The sequence below is a fragment of the Symsagittifera roscoffensis genome, chromosome 7 (assembly GCF_963678635.1).
Source record: "Symsagittifera roscoffensis chromosome 7, txSymRosc1.1, whole genome shotgun sequence".
In the NCBI taxonomy this organism is placed as follows: Eukaryota; Metazoa; Xenacoelomorpha; order Acoela; family Convolutidae; genus Symsagittifera; species Symsagittifera roscoffensis.
This window is the reverse complement of record NC_087068.1, coordinates 39,537,529-39,561,889: the sequence shown is the minus strand read 5'-3', so window position 1 is coordinate 39,561,889 and position 24,361 is coordinate 39,537,529. Positions and strand designations below refer to the sequence as shown.

Sequence of the window (24,361 nt, the reverse complement as noted above, 5' to 3'; positions counted from 1 at the left end):
GTGATTGATTTCGCTACTAGTAACAAATCAATTTTGGCAAGTAGGCTGCTTCCTTCAACTAATTTGGAGCGATTTCTAAGACGGATTAAATCTCCACTTACGCGTTAATAGCGCGAAATATATCGCGCGTTAATTGTTTCAAAGTGGCCGAAATGGCAATCTTTAAACTCCCATAACTTTACAAAAATTGAGTAGGTGAAATATCTTTTCCAATCGAAGATCAAGAAAACAGTATCTTTTGAGTGATATAAAAAAAACTCAATCAAAAAATGGCTAGTTAAAAAGTCGAATTTTGTCTGAAGAAAAAAACCACTCCGAGCACAAATATTCCGTTACTTTCGTTACGAAAGTCGGAATAACAAGTCTTCTCGTATCAAGATAAAGCCCAGAAAATTTCGACTGCGTATTTTTATCTATAGATTAATTTAACGTAGAAAAAAATTGATGAAATAATTGATCAAATGATTGATGAAATCTTTTTTTTGAAAATCATCCACCCACGCGCTATGTAAAATACAAAGTGATTAATGCTGCAAATGGCAAAGTATTAAACAGACCAAAAAAAAGCTGGCTTCTATTTGCAATGATTTCTAATACGGATTAAATCTCCGCTTACGCGTCGATAGCACGAAGTATATCGCGCGTTAATTGTCCCAAATTGGCAATCTTTAAACCCACATAACTTTTATTTCGCTGGGAAATCTGATAATTAATTTCCATTTTCAAAATTAGAAGTTGATCATGTTTTTCGTGACTTTTACACTTTTGCTGTTCGATAGTGGAGTTTGCCTTCTTTTTAAGAATGGAAATGTGTTGAACTTAAAACGAAATCAAAAGTCAAACCGAGAAAAATCAAAATTGAGCGTGAACACATTTTAAGACTTTTTCCTGAAAAAAAACAATAAAAACATCAGCAAGACATACATAAGAGTCATCACTACGTGCATTACTCTTAATAATAGAAATATTGGCTCTCCCCCCCCCCCCCACCTGCAAATTTTTATATTTGAAGTTACCGTTCACTTAGTCCGATTTTTCATGAAAATTTGCATGCAGACTAATTAGACCATGACAAACATATTCTTCATAATTGACCTTGTAAAACCACTTGTTACGTTAGATACGAGTGGTCCTCATAATTAACCTTGTAAAACCACTCGTTACGTTAGACCACAAAATTCATGTTTGAGTGAGGTGGAGGGGACAAGGAAAAATAGCCCAAATATTCCGTCATTTCATTCGAAAGTCGGAACAAAAAGCAAAAAAAAAACGTCTCAAGTTGTGTCGCAAGAAACTTTTCTGGAAACACGTTCCCAACAATCAAAACATCCAATTTTATAATAAATCAGATTAAAGTTGGGACCACCTATGGGACCAAGCGAATAATCTCCCCCCAAAATCAAATTAGGGAGGAGATCGTTCACAGATTTGAGCACTTGGTCAATCAGATTTGAGCATAGTACATGCAGGCCTTATTGCTTGAATTTGCCATTTAATTTTAAGGGGGCGATTGTTCACTTGGTCTATTCGGGGGGGATATTGTTCACATCCTGTCTTGTAAATGAAACTTGTGAATGCATAATTACAAACAAAATCTTGTATCCTTGCATTTTTGTCTTTAAAAGCATCCTTCTTTCAAAAAACTTCTAATTTGCTTGGTGAGTTGCAGTGCCATCATACTGGTTTGTCATAATTTTTCGACTCTTTGATAAATCTTCAAAGTTTTTTAAGATCTTGACAAAGTTTTCAAGATGACCTGGATCTGGGAGTGCACGTGCACAAAAACTTTGATAAAATGGGACGATGGACCAAAAACTATCTAGTGTTTCATGAGTAACTTTGATTCAATTTTGTGATTTATGTACAATATACAGCTTGTGCTACAAATACCCAACCGATAAGCAAACAGCACGAACAACTCGCCTTTACCATTTTTTTATTTACCTGTACAGCTTCAGGTTTGAGCTAGCAGATCGACGAATTCTACGCTGACTGAAAACATTTATACAAGCTTGGAAAACGGGTTAAGTAGATGAACAGGACCAATTAAAAACGTCTAAATTAATTCTCGCCATTTTATGAAGTTTCTGTGAGTTTTGTTTTCTGTCATTTTAAAACGCGACAAACACTGCTTAACAGCGTTACCAATTTTTGAAAAACCAAAACTTATTAACATGTTTTTTATAACAATTTATTAACGGCTAGATTAGTAAAAAAAAACTGTAATGATTCATGGCAAGGATCCAGTTAATAATTTGAATTTGACCTCCATTGACACTTTGTCACGAATGTTAACACTCCTTAATTAAGATGAACTGAAAAAATAATTAGTGACCATTTTTTGAACACAATAAGTTTTAACACAATAAGAACACGATAATAAAGACCTGTCGAGACAAAGCATGACTAATTTGAATCTTACTTCAGTTCATCATTGAAACCTTCTTCTTTTAAGTCATCATCGGCTGCCTCCACTGTTGCAATTGAAAGGGAACTGTCAAAAGACGCTCCTTCTGTCAACTGTACGGGCAAAGTAGTCGGTGTCACAACTGAAACCACCGGCTCGTGGTTGTTCCAGTCGATCAGAGTGAAGGTAAACTCAGCTGTATCTCTATCAAAATTATCTTGGAGCAACGCGACTTTGACTTTAAGTTGCTCGCCAGGATTCAGCTGAAGATCAGTGAACAGAAGGGGTACGTTGTTTCGAATTAGCACCATGTTTCTGACGGCATCGTATTCCACTCTGAACTGCTCGTCATTCGGAAATCCGCTGTCATTTGGAACCAGGCGGGCTTGATTCATTTCCGTGTTCTTTGCAATAGTGTCTGCGTCGATAACCTCGAAAATTACAAAAAAAAAACTATAAAGCATTTGGAAACTGGTTGGAAAACAGACAGTTGGAAAAGTGTAAAAGAGCAAAAAAAAACGTCCCGCGAAAGCTTTTTGAATTGCAAACACTATTTATGGTTAGCACTTTTTTCGTAAAATTATCCCATTTGAGAAAATAATCCATTTTTGAAACTAGAGGAAATTCACATTTTTTGTGACCTTTTCACTTTTGCCGTCCGATAGTGAAGTTTGAATTGTAAATCTAAAATAAAAACAGAAAAAATTATCTCATGCAGTTCTGAACATACAGACAAGCATATAAGACGCTTTTTGCACATTAAATATTTACAACTTTTTGCGACAAAGATTGTAAAACAATAACAAACAGCAGTTCTGGTAAATCGACCAAAGATTCAAATCATTTTAAAACCTAAATTCTTTTTCAACAAAACATCCGCTCTCTTGGGGCAAGTTATGATAAATTGGATAAACTGCATCAGCCAAAAAACTTGAAGCCTTTTTTGTTGCTCTAACAGAAACTTGGCTCAGGGACATATCTAATCTTAATATTTTTGGCCAAAATTAAACTAAGCACAGTTCTTCAAAAAGAAAGAGAAATAAAAAAAGCTGGATATCGAATGATATTAAAAATGTGAAAGCTAAAAAACAGAAATTACTGAAAACATATCAAACCGAGGGTACTTTGGAGGCAACGTAAAAATTGAGACAGCAAACTGTCAAAGTCAAAAAAATGGTATCGGCGAATAGAAAAGATTTTTGCTGTTCTTTGGAAACACTGAACAAACCAATAAAAACTTTTCTGGTTATGTGAAAGAAAATAAGGGCGATAAAAAAGTTCATAAACCGAAGAAAATCTTGAAGGAACTGCTTGATTTTAATCTGATATCTGAACAAAATGACAGCACATGTGTTACATAGCACTCTCGAACAACCATAGGTTTGGCCTTTGCAAAGTTTCCATGCACCACTAAATTTATTGGTTACGCAATCAATTATCATTGTGCTGTTGAAAGTGACTTTAACATTGGACTTATAAAAATTGTGAAAAGGAAAAGTTTTGCGGTAGACATTATGAAAAATTGCAAAAAGAGGAATTCAAAATTGAGTTCAACTGGTCTTAACATAAAAAAACTAATCGAAATTGAGTTTGAAGATGGTGAAATTGGTATTGATAAAAAACTGAGTTACCGCAGCAGCAATTTCACAGCACTCTAGAAATTTTACGCTTCTTCGAAACACTGAACAACCCAATAAAACTTTCTTGGTTATGTGCAGAAGTTAAGGCCGAAGAAAAAAGTTCATAAACCAAACAAAGTTTTATAATTGCACAAGAGTTGGACGACTATTTTGTCACAATCGGTCCAGAGTTGTCATCTGAATTTTAAAAAAAGAGTGATTGTTCAAAAACTAATGAAAAAAAATTTTTTCTTCCTGTCACAAATCGATGAAGGGAAGTTTATGACACAAAAAGCAATTGCCCAACAAAAAATCTGAATATGACATGGATCTGTCAAATAACCACATCAATGAATCCTATTAAAAGAACTCATTTGACCAGTGTTTATAACCAGATAAGAAGCAAATCAGTTTATCCAAGTTGTCTTAAAACAGCAAGAGTAATTTCTATTTTCAAAGAAGGAGACAATTCACATCCTAGCAACTATACGCCTATTTCTTTAGTTCCTCTGATAGGAAAAATTTTTTGAAAAACCACTATCAAAACGAATAATTATTTTTTCCAATAGCCAATAAAATTTGATGTTTGAAGCAAAAAAACAGTTTGGATTTGGCAACAAACGCTCTACAGCTGATGCTATTGTGGAAACTTTAGAGGTTCTTATTGAAACGAAAAATACTGCTAAACTGACGCACTGCGCACACTTAGATCTATCCAAGGCCTTCGATACTGTTGATCAAAACACTTACTCACAACAGTCAATTTTACGGGTTGGGAGGTGTTCATCTTAATTTACTGAAATCCTAACTCAGCAATAAAAACCAGTATGTCTTTCATTCAAACAGTTGTTCAACAACAGAGAGGCTTCATTATGGTCCCTTGCTTTTTATTATATTTATCCTTGATCTTCCCAACATACAATAGCACAGTGAATGTATTCTTTATGTGCATGACACTACTACTTTTGGAGTACTCAACGAAGCTAAAGAACTTAAAACAGATAAAGAATTATTATCAGAACGGATGGAAAAGCAATAAAAATTACAACAAACAAAGAAAAAACACATTTAAAGACAACTTTTGGAGTACTCAACGAAACAAAAGAACCTAAAACAGATAAAGAATTATTATCAGAGTGGATGGAAAAGCAATAAAAAATACAACAAACAAAGGAAAACACATTTAAAGATTATCAATGGAAAAAAAATTTGAAAGTTTTATTTGGAACCAAAACACGGTAGAACTACAAAAAGCAGTTAAATACCTAGGACTAATTTTGGATCAAAATGATACCTTCAACCAACAGATTGAAAAAAAAATAAAAATTGCAATCGAACCATTTCAAATTTTTATTAAACAAGACGGTTTTTCAGCTCATCTGTTCTCATTAGAACATACATGCAGTTAGTACAACCAATATATCAAAATGATGTAAAAGTATATGGAGTTGCAAATGAAATCGCTTTAAAAAGTTTGCAAGTACAACAAAATCTTTTAATTCGAATTGCGTTTCGCCTCAAAAAAACACAAGAGTCAATAAGAAAAACGCAGGAATATTGCTCAATCAATGATTTACACGTAAACGAATTGCTGAATTTACTCTCTTAAGTAAAAAGACGAAAACATGAAAATGACAACGTGAATAACTTTATTTCATAACAAGAATTAGACAAATCACTTGATACCACTAGAAGAATAGAATCACTAATAACAAAAAAAATACATGACGAAAAAAAAATTCATGTTTGTGCGAATACGGACATTTTATAATTATCTAAGCAATTAGAATATGAATATCACAAAAAAGTTTTGATTCAGCCTACACAGTCTATAGATAACCTTATACATAAAATCATAGATAACCATTGAATTGATTGCGACTACTTCAACAAATTAATTTTGTAAAAAATTTTTGAGATATTTTTTTTTAAATCATTGAACCATAAAGCGTACACCCAAAAAACAAACATCGTAATAATTGAATTAAAACAAATGGAAAAAAAATAAAATTTTCAAGTTTGAAAACTGTATTTTAGCTATATTTTTTTGCTCGTATATTTTCTTGAAAAAAATTTAATTAAATTCGAAATTTCAGTTTGCTTTTTTTTTACTCTATAATCAATTTTTATGGATAAAGGTTACATAGATTAAACAATCAGGTCCATATAAAATAGTACTTGTTCGAAACTTCTCAGCGGCGCTTCAACAGGCTGAATTACCTTCTGCGCTTGCTCAAGTTGGTACTCTCTCAATGATAAGTTTTCTTTATTGTTGGATTATTGTACAACTTGAAACGAAGTTATATAATATTATTCATTTAACAGAGAAAACGAAGTGAGACTTGAAAGAAATTCCAGTCAAATTGCTACCAATTAAAGCTGAGCGTGAACAAATTTTTAGACTTTTTTTCCGAAAAAAAAAACAACAAAAAATCGTCAAGATTATATAAGTGATCATCACTTCGTTGTTTTAAACTTAATGAAACAGTTTTCAAATAAAGAACAAACCATCACCATGGGTCATTTTAATTCACTTTTACGACAATTTCAATTTGGGAAGGGCCATTTTAACAGATATACACCGGCCATTTTTAAAATTTCTATCGAAGAATCCAATTTAAGATTGGCTAGAATAATGAATTTGCACAATAGACTTACAAAAATCAAATCACAAAATTTTTTTGATTAGAAAAAAAGATGGCCTTAAAGTTTGTTGAATTTCTAGAACAAATTGAGACAAGCACTTTTTTGATAAAATTAACCCCATTTGAGAAAGCTGGATTTACAAGTAAAATTTATTTCGTTGGGATTTACAAGTAAAATTTATTTCTGATTATTAAATTTCATGTTCAAAATTAGAAGTCAATCACGTTTCTCATCACCTGTACACTTTCGCTCTTCGATAGTGGAGTTTGCCTTCCTTTTAAAAAAGGAAATAGTCTGAAAATAAAAAGAAATCGAAAGTCAAACCGCGGAAAATCAAATTTGAGTCTGAACAAATTTTGAGACTTTTCCTGAAAAAAGGAAAAAACTCATTTAAGTTTATCGAATCTTAAGAATGAAAAAAAAAATAGACAACCTAAATAATAAGTAAAGCTTGTTTGAAAAAAAATTATGGATACCTCAATTCCGTAGATAATTGTGTTCGATTCACTGCTTTCCTCAATTTCTGCGAAGCGTTGTTTTGGTTCTGCAAAATGGGGTTCATTGTCGTCTACATCTTGGACAATTATGGTGATTGTGTTATTCCCTGAAAGCCCGCCACCGTCCACGGCTTGAATTTTGATTGTACACTCGTCACTGAACATTTCAAATTTTCAAATTGATAAACCGACCGTTTAAAACTTAGAAGGAATGATCAATTTCAAAAAGCGAACGAAGCAAAACCAAAAAAAAAAACATTTTATAAACACACAAAAAAAAACATTTATTAGATGCAGAAAACAGTTAACACTTATTAAAAAAACGCAACGAAATTCTAAGCGAATTTTTGACTTACAACGGGAAATTTAGCGTTTCGCGATCCAAACGTTGACTATCCTGCACAACGATTTCTCCTTCAGGTTCAACACTGAAGAGATTGTCACAGGTTCCATCTACCATCGAGTAGCTCATGATCGAACCAAAAAAAGAAGGTGGCCCAGCAAAATCATCATCACGTGCAAATTCGGTCACTACTAGACTTCCAGTTGGTGAATTTTCATTAACAAACACTCGAAGCGAGGATTCGTCGAAGTATGGAACGTGGTCGTTTATATCTTCAACCGTCACTCTCAACTCCATTACGTTCGCAAGGTTACTGGCGACTTCAGTTGCGGTTACCAGAAGCAAGAACTCGGATTCCCCTGACGCTTCTCGGTCCACCACTCGTAGAAGAGTAATTTCCCCTGTTTCCGGGTTCATCTGGAAGACGTCGTCGACAGATCCCCCACTCAATCCATACACAACTGCCGAGTTAGTTCCAGGCACTGCATCTTCGTTTACTGCCTCGACTCGGAACACAACTTGTCCGACTTGTGAAACATTTTCCTCCTTGATGCCGAATGTGTTGCTGTTTATAAATACTGGGGGCTCGTCGTCGGCGTTTATAACACGAATTGTTATTGGGAAAGGGTCGCTACTTTGAACGTTGTCGAATACCTGAAACAAAGACAATTAAATTCACTTCTTTAGCTAGCTGTCAAATCAATGAATACACGGTTCACAAAAATTGTCTAAGTACACGGTTTAAATGAAAGGACACCAACATATGAAATGTTCTTCTCATCATGGAGAACCACTGTTTTGCCACTGCTTAAGCTAATGCAAAATGCCCGAGATGTTGTTTCGATTTAACAATTTAGTTTCTTTGATCTTCTACAAAAAATTATTTTCTATTTATATTTCAAGTTTTTTTTTCACCTTCGCAAAAGTGAGTTTATTGCGGGTTTCTGAAGTGTTATCTTCGGGCTTATTTTCAAGCAAAAAAAGTTAACCTGGATATTGAAATTGTACTCCGTCTGTGCATTATCTCCATCGGCGTCCAATTGATCACTGACTTTCAGAAGCCCTCCTTGGCTACTGATTGTAAAAGGCACAAACCCGCTATCAGCCGTGATGGAAAAAGTAAAGCTTTGGGCCGGATCCTCGTCCTCATCTTCGGCATCGAAACCCGCGATCGGAAAATTAACACCAATAGACTCCAAGATTTCGAAAGGCTGAGTTTCACTTCCTGCCTGAGGAACAACTACTGGTTTCTGATCGTTAACATCGTATATGTTAATCAAAACAGTTCTTTCATTTTCATTCGGTTCTCCAACATCATTATTAGCCGATGGCGCTCCGTCACTGACTCGTGCGGTTCCAACCCATTGACTTCGCGTTAATACGCCATTGACCTCAATTTGACCCGTTTCGGTCGCAATTCTAAACCAATCTGGGTTAATACTTGAAGATAAAGAGTAAGTGAGAACAGTTCCGCCATCATCATCAGCTGCCGTTACGCTTCCGACAACATCACCAATAGAAGCGTCTTCATAAAGGCTGAATACGTTAGATGTGTCTGAAAAAAATGGGATCTCGTCGTTCACGTCAAGCACATTTATCACTACTTCCGCGTTTGATTCTAAATAACTCAATGTCGAGTCCCGACATTTGACTTCGAACGTATGCCTACGGACACTTGCATCGTCATAATCTAGTTGTTGAGCAACTTTTATTTGCATTCGAGACATCCGGATTTGAGTAGGACTCGGATTTGTATACCCAAATAGTCGATCCGAATCGTCATTTGAAGATCCGAAACTCCAAATACAAATTTTTTCACCTGTTCCAGAAAGTTGTACTTCGATGCTGGGTTCGAGAAGTGACCCTTTAGTTATATTTTCCGGTACGTTGAAAACATACTGTCCGTCTGTCATATCAAGGAACTCAGGAGCAACTCCTCCATCCGCTGCCTGGACTACTTTCACGTCGACTTTAATTGATCTGATGCTGGAACTGGAGTCTACGGCGGAGACCTCGAGTGCAACCACTCTGCTTTCACCTCCCTGAAATATAGTAGGCAAGTCAAACGTTGTGCTTCCCCACAAGACCTATTCCAAACAAGGTCAAAACAGTTTGTTTGATGATACATATTGAAGAAGGTCTTGAATCGATCAGCAAGTTCTGCTCGTTTTTGTTCCGACTTTCGAAGAAAACGGAATTCTTATGCTTGGGCTGTTTTTTATTCAGCCAGTTTTCGACGTTTTCGATTGCAATTTTGATGGAACATTTATACACCCTCTGAGATATATAGTTAATCGTAGCTCAAATATAAAACAATTTCACCTGCGATCATTTTTGTTAAGTAATTGCGGTTTGGAAATTGTAAAATGCTAACAAATAAATTTTAAATTATTAGTGATGTCTAATTTGTTTGTTTCGAATTCTTTGTCCCAATTTTCCGTGTCGAGTTGGGTGACTTGAGTCGCGAACGTTTACAGTCATGCAAAGGGGATTGCGCGACCGAAATCTCGCAGTAGCACAGAGGTTTTTGGGTCGCGCCAAGTTGCGACGATCACGCACATTCCAGAAATTTGCGAATTGAATTGCAGAGAGTCATGACTTGAAAAATGCGCGAGGGGGATAACGGGACCAACATTTCGCAGTCGCGCAGAGCTTTTTGAGTCACGCAAAGTCGTGGTGCCCCAATTTTTGTTATACGGCCGGCGGCTACGAACATTCAAAAGGAGTTAACAATTTCTTAGCCTGTAATTATTCATTGGAAAATGATAGGGATAGAAACTTACGCCAAGAACTTCATTAAGATTGACTCCCTTCAATTCCCCAGTGGTCGAGCCAATCTCAAAATTATCGGGATATCCTCCAGTTTCAGTTAAACTGTATGTGATCACACCATCAGGATCGTCCAGGTCATACGCCAAAATATTAATGAACGCGTCGAGCTCAGATGACGCCACTTCAACTAAAACGAACAATCCGCTGCAAATAATCCGTTGCTGCACTAATATCACAATAGTTTCCGACCAAGGAAAAACATTTTTTTAAAATTTTTGCTAAAACCTTTATATATTTTTTCTATATGGAGCAAGGCACATAGTCTCAATGGTTTTTTAACAAACAAATTCCAGCACCTTGGTTTGAAAAAAAATATTATGAAAAATGAACAAGACTGCTCGTATCAGGGCAAAGCCCTGAAAGTTCTGACTGCCTTTTTAGGTATATCGAGCAGCAATAACATTTAAAAAAATGAATGAAATAAAACAAAATGAAAAAAATATTTCTAAAATTTGAAATTTTTTAATGAAAATCATCCCTCCACACAACATATGAAGTACAAAAGGATAGAATTCGCTTCTTGTAAAAAATCAATTATGGCAAATAAGCTTCTTTCAACCAATTTGGAACAATTTCTAAGAGGGATTAACTCTCCACTTACGTGTTAATAGTGCGAAATAAATCGCGCGTTAATTGTCCCAAATTGGCCAAAATGGCAATCTTTAAACCCCCGTAACTTTACGAAAAATAGTCACAGGTAAAATATCTTTTCAAATTTGAGCTCAAGACAACACTACTTTTCGAATAATATGAAATTCCATCAAAAATGGCTAGTTAAAAAGTCGAAATTTGTCTGAAGAAAAAAAACCCACCCCGAGCACAAATATTCCGTTACTTTCGTATCAAAAGTCGAAACAATTATACAGCGAAGAACAGAACACGACTGAAGAAAAAGTATTCGACAAGCAAATGTTTGTAATGTACCTCGAGTATGCAATTTTATTGTTCCGACTTTCGATAAGAAAGTAACGGAAAATTTGTGCTCGGGGTGGGTTTTTTTTCTTCAGACAAATTTCGACTTTATAACTAGCCATTTTTGACGGAATTTTTTTATATCATTCAAAAGGTATTGTTGTCCCCAGCCTAAATTTGAAAAAATATTTTATCTGTGATCAGGGGCGGATCTAGGATTTTCTCGAGAGAGGGCGGAATTTTTTTTTTTTAGGTCGACCAAATTGATTTTTCGAGCTCTCCCAAAGCACTGTTTTGCCCATATTTTGGCAAAAGTTTCTGCGCCGCAGGAAAATTTTTGAAAAAACAGTCAAAAAAGCCGTTTTTGGGCACTTTTTGAAAAATTTTGACAAAAAAATCGCGATTTTTTTTGGCGCGCGCTCCCCCTCAAAGTTAGTATTTATTGGCGCCGAAGGCGCCTTTACAAAAACTTTAGGGTCGGTCGGCCAAAAATGGATTTCTGAAAAAATATCAACGAAATCTCTTGTACTTTATATGGCGTGTGGGGGGATGATTTTCGTAAAAAAATTTCAAATTTTAGGAAAAAAAATTCGTTTTAATTTATTTCAATTAATTTTTTTAATGTTATTACTGCTGCTCCATAAACCTTAAAGGTAGTAGGAACATTCAGGGCTCCGCCCTGATACGAGCAGTCTTGTTATCTTTAGTAGCGCATTTTAGCTCAGTTCCTGTGTTCAGTTGATGGCAGTAAAAACATATAAACCCAGTAACGAGTATTTTGCTCGGTGAACGTAATTTAATGATGATAGAAAATTTAAAAGTAATTTTTTGTTGATTTGAAAAAGGCTTTGATACGTAGGAAGCTCGAACGCTATGGAGTACGTGGAAAATATTCCAGATGGTTTGAAGGTTATTTGTCTGAAAGACCTCAATATTCGACTGTAAACAAGACTGCTCATATTTCAAGAGGAAGTCCTGAATGTTCCGATTGCAAATTGAGGCCAATTTAAAACAATTTTTGATTAAACAAATGACAAAATAATCGATAAAAAAGAAAAAGGTTTTTTATTTATACCCCACACACTAATGTTAACTAAAAAGGGATGTATTTAGCGTCTTGTATCTTAATGATACGACCAAATGACTTGCGTCAATTCAACTTGGAACGCATTTTTCCGCCACCTGGAACTGTTATAAGATTGGAAATCAACAGTTGGTTATCCCAAATTGGTCAAATCAGCAAATTTCGATCACCCTTAACTTTACGACAAACTTTCACAAGTGAAACTTCGCTTTAAATTTGAGCTCAGAAAAAAATTCAGATGGTACAAAAAAGTTTGCCATGCCAAAAAATGCAAAAAATGCTAACTAAAAGTAAAAAACAAACTGAATAAAAAATCACCCCTGCATAAAATTTCCGCACTTTCTTCGAAAGTCGGAACAATAATAATAAAGGATTAAGAACATCAAATAGCTCTATTCATTTAAACTTGGATTCATCTCTATGCCAGATTCATTCGCCGCCCACGTTGTACTTTAACAAAAATTTCTGGTAAATAGCGCTCATTTACTACTCCCAATTGGTAAAATTGACAATTATCAATTTCAATTCAACTTTAAAAATGGTCACAGGTAAAGTAAAGCATCTAAATAATTTTGAGCTAAAGACATCAAAATTTTTCAATTGATAACAAATTGTCAATTTTTTGTCAATGCTATCAAAATTTTTTCTAAATTAGGGCTGATTATAAACAAAGTACATAAACAGTAAAAAAAAAACACTAAAGTTGGGAAAAATGGGGAAAAGCTGGCAAAAAAAACTCATATAACCTCAACACTTTTTCTGATATTTTTCTCGTCTTTTGAAATTTTATTTGTCTGAAAAATGGCACTGCCCTGGGAGACACCTAGGAATAATTTTTCACCGATGACCTATTTGTTAGAGTTTATTGTTCCAACTTTCGGAGAAAATGTAAAAAAAAGTTGTGCAAGGGTTGGTTTTTCTCCAAACCTATTCGACTTTTTTCTCCAGACCATTTTTAACTTTTGAACTAGCCTTTTGATGAAAAAACTTTTTTTGTATAATCTGAAAGATACTAATGTCATTCGCCCAAACTTTAAAAAAAAAAACATTTTACCTGTGATTTTTTGTTAAAGTTATGGGAGTTCAAACACTGCCATTTTGGGAGTAACGCGCAATACAATTTGGGTTATTAAAGCGTAAGCGGCAAAATAAATAGTTCCAATTTCAATTCAAAACATTTAAGGCCTCACCCTGATACGAGCAGTTTTGTTGGGTTAAAAAGCGGTATATATCCTTCTGTTAACAGGTATGCGGAGAACTAATCCGGCTAATTAAAATTCAATTAGTGCAAACTACCTCAACTTATCAATGCATTACTACGCAAAAAAAAAGAATTCTACTGTACTCTTCATAGCGGCTGCGAGGAAGTGCAGAAAAATCTAGATAAGCTTATCGAATCTGTTTGATCGAAATGCTTTTTTGTGTATACTTCATACTGTAAATGATGCACTAGTCGACCCCATCTGACATTTATTGTGTATCCTACATTTGCGCGGATAAAACAGATACATACCGATGCCAGAGATCCCTCATCCAGTTTTCAGTGGTCAATAGAAAAAAAAACTATTCACTTTCTAAATTTTTAGTTGCCTTTTGAATACTTACACGCAAAATGCGCAAAGGTCTGGACTCGTGCGATTTAAACCCGTGCTATTGAAATTTATCAATTTCAATTCAACTTTAAAAATGGTCAAACTTTAAAAATATTGAAACCCGGGATGTATTTAGCGTCTTGTATCTTAATGATACGACCAAATGACTTGCGTCAATTCAACTTGGAACGCATTTTTCCGCCACCTGGAACTGTTATAAGATTGGAAATCAACAGTTGGTTATCCCAAATTGGTCAAATCAGCAAATTTCGATCACCCTTAACTTTACGACAAACTTTCACAAGTGAAACTTCGCTTTAAATTTGAGCTCAGAAAAAAATTCAGATGGTACAAAAAAGTTTGCCATGCCAAAAAATGCAAAAAATGCTAACTAAAAGTAAAAAACAAACTGAATAAAAAATCACCCCTGCATAAAATTTCCGCACTTTCTTCGAAAGTCGGAACAATAATAATAAAGGATTAAGAACATCAAATAGCTCTATTCATTTAAACTTGGATTCATCTCTATGCCAGATTCATTCGCCGCCCACGTTGTACTTTAACAAAAATTTCTGGTAAATAGCGCTCATTTACTACTCCCAATTGGTAAAATTGACAATTATCAATTTCAATTCAACTTTAAAAATGGTCACAGGTAAAGTAAAGCATCTAAATAATTTTGAGCTAAAGACATCAAAATTTTTCAATTGATAACAAATTGTCAATTTTTTGTCAATGCTATCAAAATTTTTTCTAAATTAGGGCTGATTATAAACAAAGTACATAAACAGTAAAAAAAAACACTAAAGTTGGGAAAAATGGGGAAAAGCTGGCAAAAAAAACTCATATAACCTCAACACTTTTTCTGATATTTTTCTCGTCTTTTGAAATTTTATTTGTCTGAAAAATGGCACTGCCCTGGGAGACACCTAGGAATAATTTTTCACCGATGACCTATTTGTTAGAGTTTATTGTTCCAACTTTCGGAGAAAATGTAAAAAAAAGTTGTGCAAGGGTTGGTTTTTCTCCAAACCTATTCGACTTTTTTCTCCAGACCATTTTTAACTTTTGAACTAGCCTTTTGATGAAAAAACTTTTTTTGTATAATCTGAAAGATACTAATGTCATTCGCCCAAACTTTAAAAAAAAAAACATTTTACCTGTGATTTTTTGTTAAAGTTATGGGAGTTCAAACACTGCCATTTTGGGAGTAACGCGCAATACAATTTGGGTTATTAAAGCGTAAGCGGCAAAATAAATAGTTCCAATTTCAATTCAAAACATTTAAGGCCTCACCCTGATACGAGCAGTTTTGTTGGGTTAAAAAGCGGTATATATCCTTCTGTTAACAGGTATGCGGAGAACTAATCCGGCGAATTAAAATTCAATTAGTGCAAACTACCTCAACTTATCAATGCATTACTACGCAAAAAAAAAGAATTCTACTGTACTCTTCATAGCGGCTGCGAGGAAGTGCAGAAAAATCTAGATAAGCTTATCGAATCTGTTTGATCGAAATGCTTTTTTGTGTATACTTCATACTGTAAATGATGCACTAGTCGACCCCATCTGACATTTATTGTGTATCCTACATTTGCGCGGATAAAACAGATACATACCGATGCCAGAGATCCCTCATCCAGTTTTCAGTGGTCAATAGAAAAAAAAACTATTCACTTTCTAAATTTTTAGTTGCCTTTTGAATACTTACACGCAAAATGCGCAAAGGTCTGGACTCGTGCGATTTAAACCCGTGCTATTGAAATTGCTGGGCACTATCACTACGGGAACGCCACAATGCCACATTTAGATTTTAAGTCACTACTTCTCTAGTCTCTTTTTACGTTTATTGTACGAAAACCTGAATTAGTACTGAGCGTTCTTTGAACTTGCGTTTACAGAACGCTCAGCAGCAGTCAAAAACATACCATTAATTGGTTCCCGGTTGAAGAACAGTGGTGGTGTATCTTGAAGGTTGTTCACAGTCACGCAAACTTTGCAGGCAGTCTGTTTGTACTGAATTGAAGACAGTCCGTCATCAGGATCACTGTACCCATCCCTCGCCAAGGCGAAGAAGCAGTGCTCTGTTGAGGTTTCAGCATCCAAGTTGTCAGATTTAACTGTAATTCGTCCGACTGCTTCTGTGCTTGATCCCGAGACAAGAGACCGAGTGACCGCAAACCACTCTTCGTTTTCTTGTGCCAAGAAATTAATTCGTCCACTCTGCCCGATATCTCTGTCTTGTGCGTTCAGCTAAAATGAGAATAGTTCTGTCTCAACAAACAATTAGTTCGTTTTTTTCGAGCCAATGAATTATTCCCTTCTGTCTGCAATTGAATTCTTTTGAACATAGTCCACAGCTAGTTAAGTTATGAAATGAAAGTGATGTCTGAATCGTTTAAATCACAAAAAAATTATGAACTCAGGGGGGATCTAGGCTTTTCTCAAGGGAAGGGGGGGGGGGTGAATTTCAAAAAAAGTTCGAAAAATTTTGCCGACCTTTTTAAGATCAACACAATTTAATTAATGAGTTCTCGAATCACAATAATGACTCTAGTATGACCAAATGTTCTGAGCCGCAGACACACTTGAAAAGCATTTTTAGAAAGGCACGTTTTTGAACATTTTGTCCAAAAAATCGCTTTGTTTTCGGCGCGCTCCCTTCCCACAATTTAAATTGCCAACTAAAATTCTGCTCTCACATTTCCGACAAAGGTTCCGATTGCTGAATTTTCATTAACTGAAAATCTCGCCACACCATTTGGGCAGTTTTCAAACTCAGGTGAATTGAGATTGGCGCTTTCCACGTGAACTTGGACATCACAAGTTTTGATATTAGTTGCTCCCTGGCTTGCTTGAACACTCTCCTGGGCCACTACTCTAAACTGGTACAGCTCCTGGGTAAGTTCGTACAGTCCGTTGCTATTAGGCTGATCGGTTCGCACAAGAATTCCTGAAAAGAAAGATGAAAACACTTGCTAAACAGGGAGAAAATTAATCACGACAGAATTTTGCTCCAAAAATGTAATTAGCTCTTTGCAGCATCATGCAAAAGACTGATTATTCTTTTTTATGTTCAGAACAAACTAAGGAAGTCTGAACTAAAAAATACAATTTGTTTAAGACTTGAGACTTTAATTCGGGAATGAACTGAAAAACCGTCATAAAATTTTTCAATTTTTAGCTCATTTCAACCTTTCTATCTATATCATATCACGGTGACACCATTCACTTGGTCTCCGTTATAAAAAGCTTAAGCAAAACCTCTCAAACATTTTCGAAAAAATATGAAGTCGAAAATAAAGTTGAATTCAAATATTTCTGGGGCTCACCAATTGATGTCTCTCTGAACTCAAATGGAGGCGCTGAATTGTCTGATTCGATACTGTACGTGATGGAGTTTCCGTCCGGATCATATGCACTGACACTGCCAATCTGGAACCCATTACCGATCGTTTGACCCACTGTGAATTCGTACAGGCAGCTGCCATTTGACATTTCCGCCTAAAACGAAAAGTTGCGACTGCTGCACTAATCCAACGTCTGGAATTTTAAAATCCAAAAGAATTATAAAATCAAGTTGTAGTTTTGAAATTTGCATTTTTATTTCGGTAAATTTGGCTTTCAATTTTCGGTCTGGAGACAAGTTTCTCTGTTAGAAGGTAGCTGAAGTAGAAAACTTACTTCAAATATAGGCGCTTCATCGTTGACGTTTAAGACTCTTATATCAACTGTCGCTATGTCCTCGCGGATCAAACCATCCAGTCCCTTGTCTCGTGCAATAACAGTGAAGGGGTCTAACGGTCGGTCTACAGTCGCCTCGAAGTCTACCCCATTTGGGAATATTTCTCCTGTTATCTCGTTGATGATGAAGGGGGCATCCGAGTTGATGATGAAGTAGACTTCGTTGTTCGGACTGGTTCTATCAGCGTCAGTAGCAAGCACTAAAACCAAACATTGTTTTTGTTGTTTCAATTTCTGTTACAGATTCGAAGATGGAAAGCAGGCAATATAAGACAGAACTTTCTAAAAGTTTCATCAAGATCCCTCTTAGCGCAATTATAAAATTTAAAATCAGTTAGCTCAAAACTAACATCTTGCGTTTGCTCCATTGTTGAAAACAATGGCCGATGTTGAGGATCTGTCTTCGCTTATAGTCGCAGTGTACAGACTCGGTGAGAAAATGGGTGCGTGGTCGTTTATATCGACTATTTGTATCCGAAAGGTCCTAGTCTCTGTTTGTTCACCAGCAGTTACTACAACTCGAATCTCGAAGTCGCTTTGGACAGCTGGCGTAACATCTAGGTCGAACACTTTGTTGGTGTAGATTTCACCATAAAATGACTTGAACGAGAACTCGTCTCCGTTTCCATTGGAAGTAAACGCAAAAGTTGGACTTGATTCGATGCCACCCGTCACAACTCTCACTCGATAAATCCTTAAAATAAAATTTTTTCATTGATCAAACGGCAAAAAACATAGCCAAAAGACAGTTGGAAAAGATTCGACTGTAAATGAACAAAAAAAAATACCGACTTGTTTTTTTTTGAAAAAAAAATCAAATTGTTTTTTGAAAAAAACTCAACCCAATTTGAGAAAACTGGATCAATGGGTTATTTTTTCATTTGCTGGAAAATCTGAAAATAAATTCCACTTTCGAAACTAGATTTTGATCAAGTTTTTTGTGATCTTTATACTTTCGCTCTTCGATAGTGGAGTTTGCTTTTCGTTTAACAAGAACTTCAAAAAAAAATTAAAGTCAAACAGCGAAAAAAATGAAATTGAGCTGAACAAATTTTAGGACTACATAAAAAAATCATCGCGACCTATTTAAGAGTCTAAACTACGTTTATCGACTCTCAAAACAAAATAAAATTAGAATACGACGGGGGACGCCAGCTTATACCCTCGCTTGCGCAATATTTTAATGCTCGTTTCCTCTAATTTAGAACTTTTGGATAAAAGCAACTTCGAGAAATTAGTTGGTTGCACTATCGTATGCTTTACGTATTTTAACTGAAGTTGCATGGTATTCGAGATTTTTTGCTTACAAAGTTCCGGAAGGTTCCTCTTCGGCAATGTGCAAGATCTCTGGAATTGGCAGCACCTGCAACACCGGATCTCCCACGGATATGATTACGTCATAGCTCCTCCTATTGTTCGCTAAATCTGACAGTTCGACAGTTAGAGAATAGGAGTCCTGGGATAAGGTCTGTGATTCGTCTCCCGCGTATTCAATCCAGACAGTGTCTTCTTCGCCTTGCGGCTGAATTGTTTGTCGGCTCAGTCGGAACAATGAGTTCACATTTCCAGTGGCTAAAATACACACCAAGCATGTATCAACCGACATATCTACAATATTTCGATCGATCTCTTTTTCTATATTGGAACCTGATCTAAACTACATTTTATGATTGGATAAATTAGATATTTTACCAATGTAAAGTATTTAATATTAACCAATCATGATCCATATAACTAACAACCCACTTATTTGTAAGTGCTGAAATTACTTGTAATTTCAGCACCAGAGAGATTCGAATTTAACTTAGAAATTAGTTGAACTCTCCCGAGCACTTCAGCAGCCGCAATAAACCAGTATACCCTAGATCTATTGAGCCTAGCAGAGACTAGTTAAACAACCTGAGACTAGATAGTATAAGAGTAAGATTAGGATCGGTATTAGACTAAGAAGTTGCACGAATCTATCCGGCCGAAAATGAGATAGCGTGACGAGCAGACGGTGTACCCTATCCGAAATTACTCTATGAGTTATACCCATCGGTCCTAACTCATCTGGTGCGACCATAAGTCTCGAACAAGACCTTAATAGCTTAGAATTAACCAAAATAGATTAGAAATTAGACAAAAACATTTACAAAATGTTATACGACAATAATTTAATCGAAATGTCTCTACGACTCAATAGATCAAAGCCAATATTCCGAACCATAACAGAACTACCCGGAATTGGAAGAAGACCTCGAACCAGAGACGACTTACGACAAAGTAGAAACTTGCCATATAGTTATATGATAGTTAAGCAAAAACCAGAACAAACTTTTATATTTAGAATACTACTGGCAATGAATTTAGATTTTCATTTGCAAACATAAAACCTTGAAGTTAATCTTCAAAATCATTTCAGGCGCTAAACAAAATTATTAATATACAATAACGATTGATAAAAAGATCTCAGATCGTTTTCCTAAACTCTGCAGTAATATACAAAACATGTTTGAAAAATATTTATTGTAAAACAAAAATAAAAATTAGTAGCATGACAATAAATGGTTAGTAATCATAAATCATTCTGTTGCCCCAGCTTCATCACCTAAAACATAACAGCATTCATAAGCTCACTAATATCATCAAAACAATAAATCTTTTCTTTACAATAAATTTCAATCTTTATTAAAACTTAAATTCACTTAATTTTAAAATCAGATCATCAAGGCTTATCCTTGGATCTTAAATCATTTTCTAGTTAATTAAATTTCGAACTTGATCATCAAGGCCTATCCTTGGATCAAAAAGAACAATTTTGTTCTCCCCCACCCACTTAACTAGTGTCTAACGACCTCAAACGTCGATTCGCTATCCAACCCTTTCTAAAGACCCAAGACTAATAGAAATTTTTAAACAAAACTAATCATTCAAATTAGGATAAACAGTGAAGAACTTCGGTTATTCATCCTTCACTTAACTCCCCCCTCTTACCAGACCCAGGATAAATCTTAGACTTAGTAAGTTTAAAATAGTATCTAACGAACTACTCGCGTTCTAATTATACCTGAACCTTGTGGATCGATTTACTATTCTCCAACCCTTGAACACAATCACTACCCCTAAGTAAGATTAAGTAAGTTAACACCTTAGCTTATACTAGTCACGAGAAAGTAAAAATCATTCTCCGGAATAGATATACTTTTCTCTCCAACCCTGAACAAATAGACCCAGGTTAAGCTAACCAAAAAATCGTAAGGACTAACAGTTTAAGCAATTAGAATTCACTTAACAACCTTTTGCATCCGTCATCCTAAACCTTATGTCATTTAAAAACCTAGGAAATAAACAAACAATCGTTTTACACAATTGTGAAATAGATAACAAAAAATACGACCTTGTAATCACACCTCATACACAAACAGTTGGATACATTCGAACAAAACGACAAACACTAAAAAGAAAAATAATAACTAAACAAAGACAAATAACACGAAAAAGATTTTCAAAAAACCGAAACGCATTTTCAGAATCAGAAACCAACAGTTTAGACGAACTTTACAAACTAAAAGAATCAATAGATAAAAATTGCCCACTTCACGATCAATTATATTTCTCTGACTCAGAAACAACTTCAAATTCATCAAAAAGAGGAAAAAGAAGAATAAAAAAGCAGTATAAACACAAACCAGTACATTTATACAATTGGAATCAACCAATTCGACACATTAATAATTACATATTAACAGTCATCGAACGAAAAAATGAGCTCAACGCACACCCCAGGTGACGAAACCCCAGATGATGATGAAATCTTCCCTTTTATAGTAGATGCAACCACTGATAGAGGACAGCATATATTTTGCAAAAATTTACTCTTAAATTTATTTGAACCCGGAATCAGTCCATGTAAAACAGAGTTCCCAGATGTAAAAATCAAAAGACAAATCATAGATCACTATCTAAAAGATATACGTAACTTAACACAACAGTATGGAATCTACTCCATAGAATTCACCTCACCAAACCATAATCATAGTAAATATATAATTCAAACAGACGATCTTGATTTAGAATTTTCAAAAGTATTTTCAGAATATATAAAAAGCATCCAATATCATAACTCACAAAGAGCAAACTCCATATTCACCAATGAAGTTTTCGCAATAATATATAGTTATATCTCGATATTAGAAAATGAAATCCCAATAACAAATGTCTCACCGACAGAAACATCTAAACATATAAGAGTACGACATGAGATCACACTACTCTCTAGTTATTTAAACATCATTAAAGAAAATTTCACGAAAGACGAAGTTTCACAACATACAAAACACGATCTACAAAAAATTTTGGCATGGTTCATAATAGATTATTTCACACACAATATTGATTTAATTGCACAAGCAAGAAAAAATTTTAGACCACAAAACTCGAACGATGATACCGCTATCACAGAACAATCAGACTATGTTTGGGACCCCGAATGGTCTCATCCCGCATTTATAAGCTTCCCACAATCAATCTCAAGTCAAGCAATAAGTACGATATCTTACATAAGAGATTATGTAAAAGTAATACCATTAACCATTGATGCAACACCATTAAACTATAATACATTTTTGCCCGATACACAAAATAATAGTTTAAACTCTACAGTCATACACAATGAAAACCTCAATGGAACTAGGAATCTTACTCAACAAGATATCCAGACACCATCACACTTCATAAATGAAGAAATTGTACACACAACAACTACACAACAAAGTATTTCACCAATACGTCCAAACTTAACAACACCAAGAAACACAAATCCTTCACAAACACAGGTAACCTTACAATCAACCGTTAAACATTCGGTTGCCCCTAAATATTCACACATGGATTACCAAACATACAGACCCATGACAATACCACCAAAAACACGCAAAACATTCACTAGAAACAACTTTGCAGACCATAATTATAATTATACACATCCATCAAAAACAAATTATCAACCACGAAGAAATTTTAACCAATATACAAGATCTCGAAATTGGGATAACCCAATGGCCCAATCTAATTCAGTAAATTTCCAAACAAATCCTCCACAGGATCGCAGTGAAAATTACCCATTTTTTCAACAAAATAAAAATAAAAAACAGACATCTTATCAAATGGATTATTTATCCTCAGATGATGATTTCTTACAACCAGATATATTTGCACCATATACTCAAGAATATCGTGGACAAGGAGCACAGAAACCACACACAAATCATAGAATTTTTTCTCCACAACCGATAGATACACAACATCAACAACCAATTCAGCAACAAAATCCAATTAATATACAATCTTTTCAACCAATTCAACAACAAAATCCAATGATTGCACACTCGTATCAACCAACACAAATGCAAAATGAAATACCACTCCCATATTATCTTCAACAACATGAAATAACAAGAAACCAACTTTCAAATTTTTCTCAAATGCCAAATGCAGCAGAATCATTACAAATGACAATGAATCCATACCTTATGGGTGGATCATCAATAACATCAAACAAACCTTTAATGGTTTTCACAGGAACAGACCCTGAATACTCTGTAGAAGATTATTTAAATGCAGTAACAGCAAACTTGATTTTAAACATTGGACCTGAACCAATTAATACGCCACTACATCAAAACTGGATACATCGACGCACAGCGTTAATACAAACAACCTTAGATGGCGCAGCCCAAAAATGGTTTTCAGTATTACCTCCAGAAATAAAATCAAATTGGAAAAGGTTTACACAGGAATTTTCAAAATGTTTGACTCCGAAAGAAACAAACAACAACAAAGAGTTTTATGTAATGAAATTCGCAGATTACCAAACGAAACCATCAAGCAATTAGCAGTACGAATCGAAACACTAGTTCGAAAAGCATATTCACTAAATACACACGACTATAAAAATACAAAGATGACAGAAATCTTAATGATGACCTTAACACCACAATTAAGAAAAATAGCAATAAAAAAGAGAGCATCTCATCCTTCTTCAATTCGAGAACCCGATTTAGATTTTCGAAAACTAGTAGACAAATTAGAACAAGCAGAAATCACGATGAAACTAGAAGAAACGGAAAATCTGAAATTACAATACGTTAACAGAATTGAAACGACTCCCACTAATATTAATAATATACAGGAATCAGACACAGACCTCGTTGAAAAAATCACTGAAATACTCAATATTTACGAAAAGAACCCAAACTTTAAAGGCAAACCATCTTTCAAAAAATGGTGTAATTATTGCCGACGATACGGACATAGTATTTCTGAATGTAGACAAAAACAGCAAGATAGTCAAAATAAACCTCAAAAATACAAAGAACCAAATAAGTCATTCTATCAATATATGAAGAAAGATCAAAATCTACCAAACAAAAATGTATACAGCAACAATAGTTCCGGAAAACCACTTCCGAACAATACAAGTTATACAAGAAATCAATCCCCATATAACTCAAGTTATAGAGGAAGATCGCCAGAACGAAGAAATACACAAAATTCGTCACAATATTACTACAATAGACCAAATAGTCGAAATAACTACTCCAGATCAAATTCAAACACAACACAGTTTGCTTCTAGATCTAATTCACAACCAAGAAACAGATACTATCCAAACAATCAATCACGAAACTCATCATATAATAGA

At 34.9% G+C, this 24,361-nt stretch overlaps 1 protein-coding gene across 7 annotated transcripts in view; it reads right to left on the bottom strand.

The window, feature by feature from the left end:
* Positions 1-24,361, bottom strand: part of LOC134851831 (putative neural-cadherin 2) — a 100,403-nt gene that overhangs the window by 49,047 nt on the left and 26,995 nt on the right. For 6 of the 7 annotated variants that reach the window (XM_063868085.1, XM_063868086.1, XM_063868084.1 and 3 more), the window contains 12 exons: positions 18,984-19,248; positions 18,027-18,370; positions 17,617-17,876; positions 17,265-17,436; positions 16,635-16,885; positions 15,861-16,185; positions 10,296-10,471; positions 8,502-9,554; positions 7,526-8,166; positions 7,149-7,326; positions 2,423-2,838; positions 1,945-1,992 (listed from right to left, as the gene is read on the bottom strand). In XM_063868085.1, coding sequence (XP_063724155.1) covers positions 1,945-1,992; positions 2,423-2,838; positions 7,149-7,326; positions 7,526-8,166; positions 8,502-9,554; positions 10,296-10,471; positions 15,861-16,185; positions 16,635-16,885; positions 17,265-17,436; positions 17,617-17,876; positions 18,027-18,370; positions 18,984-19,248 — 4,129 coding nt within the window. The remainder of the gene's footprint in view (positions 1-1,944; positions 1,993-2,422; positions 2,839-7,148; positions 7,327-7,525; positions 8,167-8,501; positions 9,555-10,295; positions 10,472-15,860; positions 16,186-16,634; positions 16,886-17,264; positions 17,437-17,616; positions 17,877-18,026; positions 18,371-18,983; positions 19,249-24,361) is intronic. The other variant, XM_063868088.1, reaches the window with a different exon arrangement.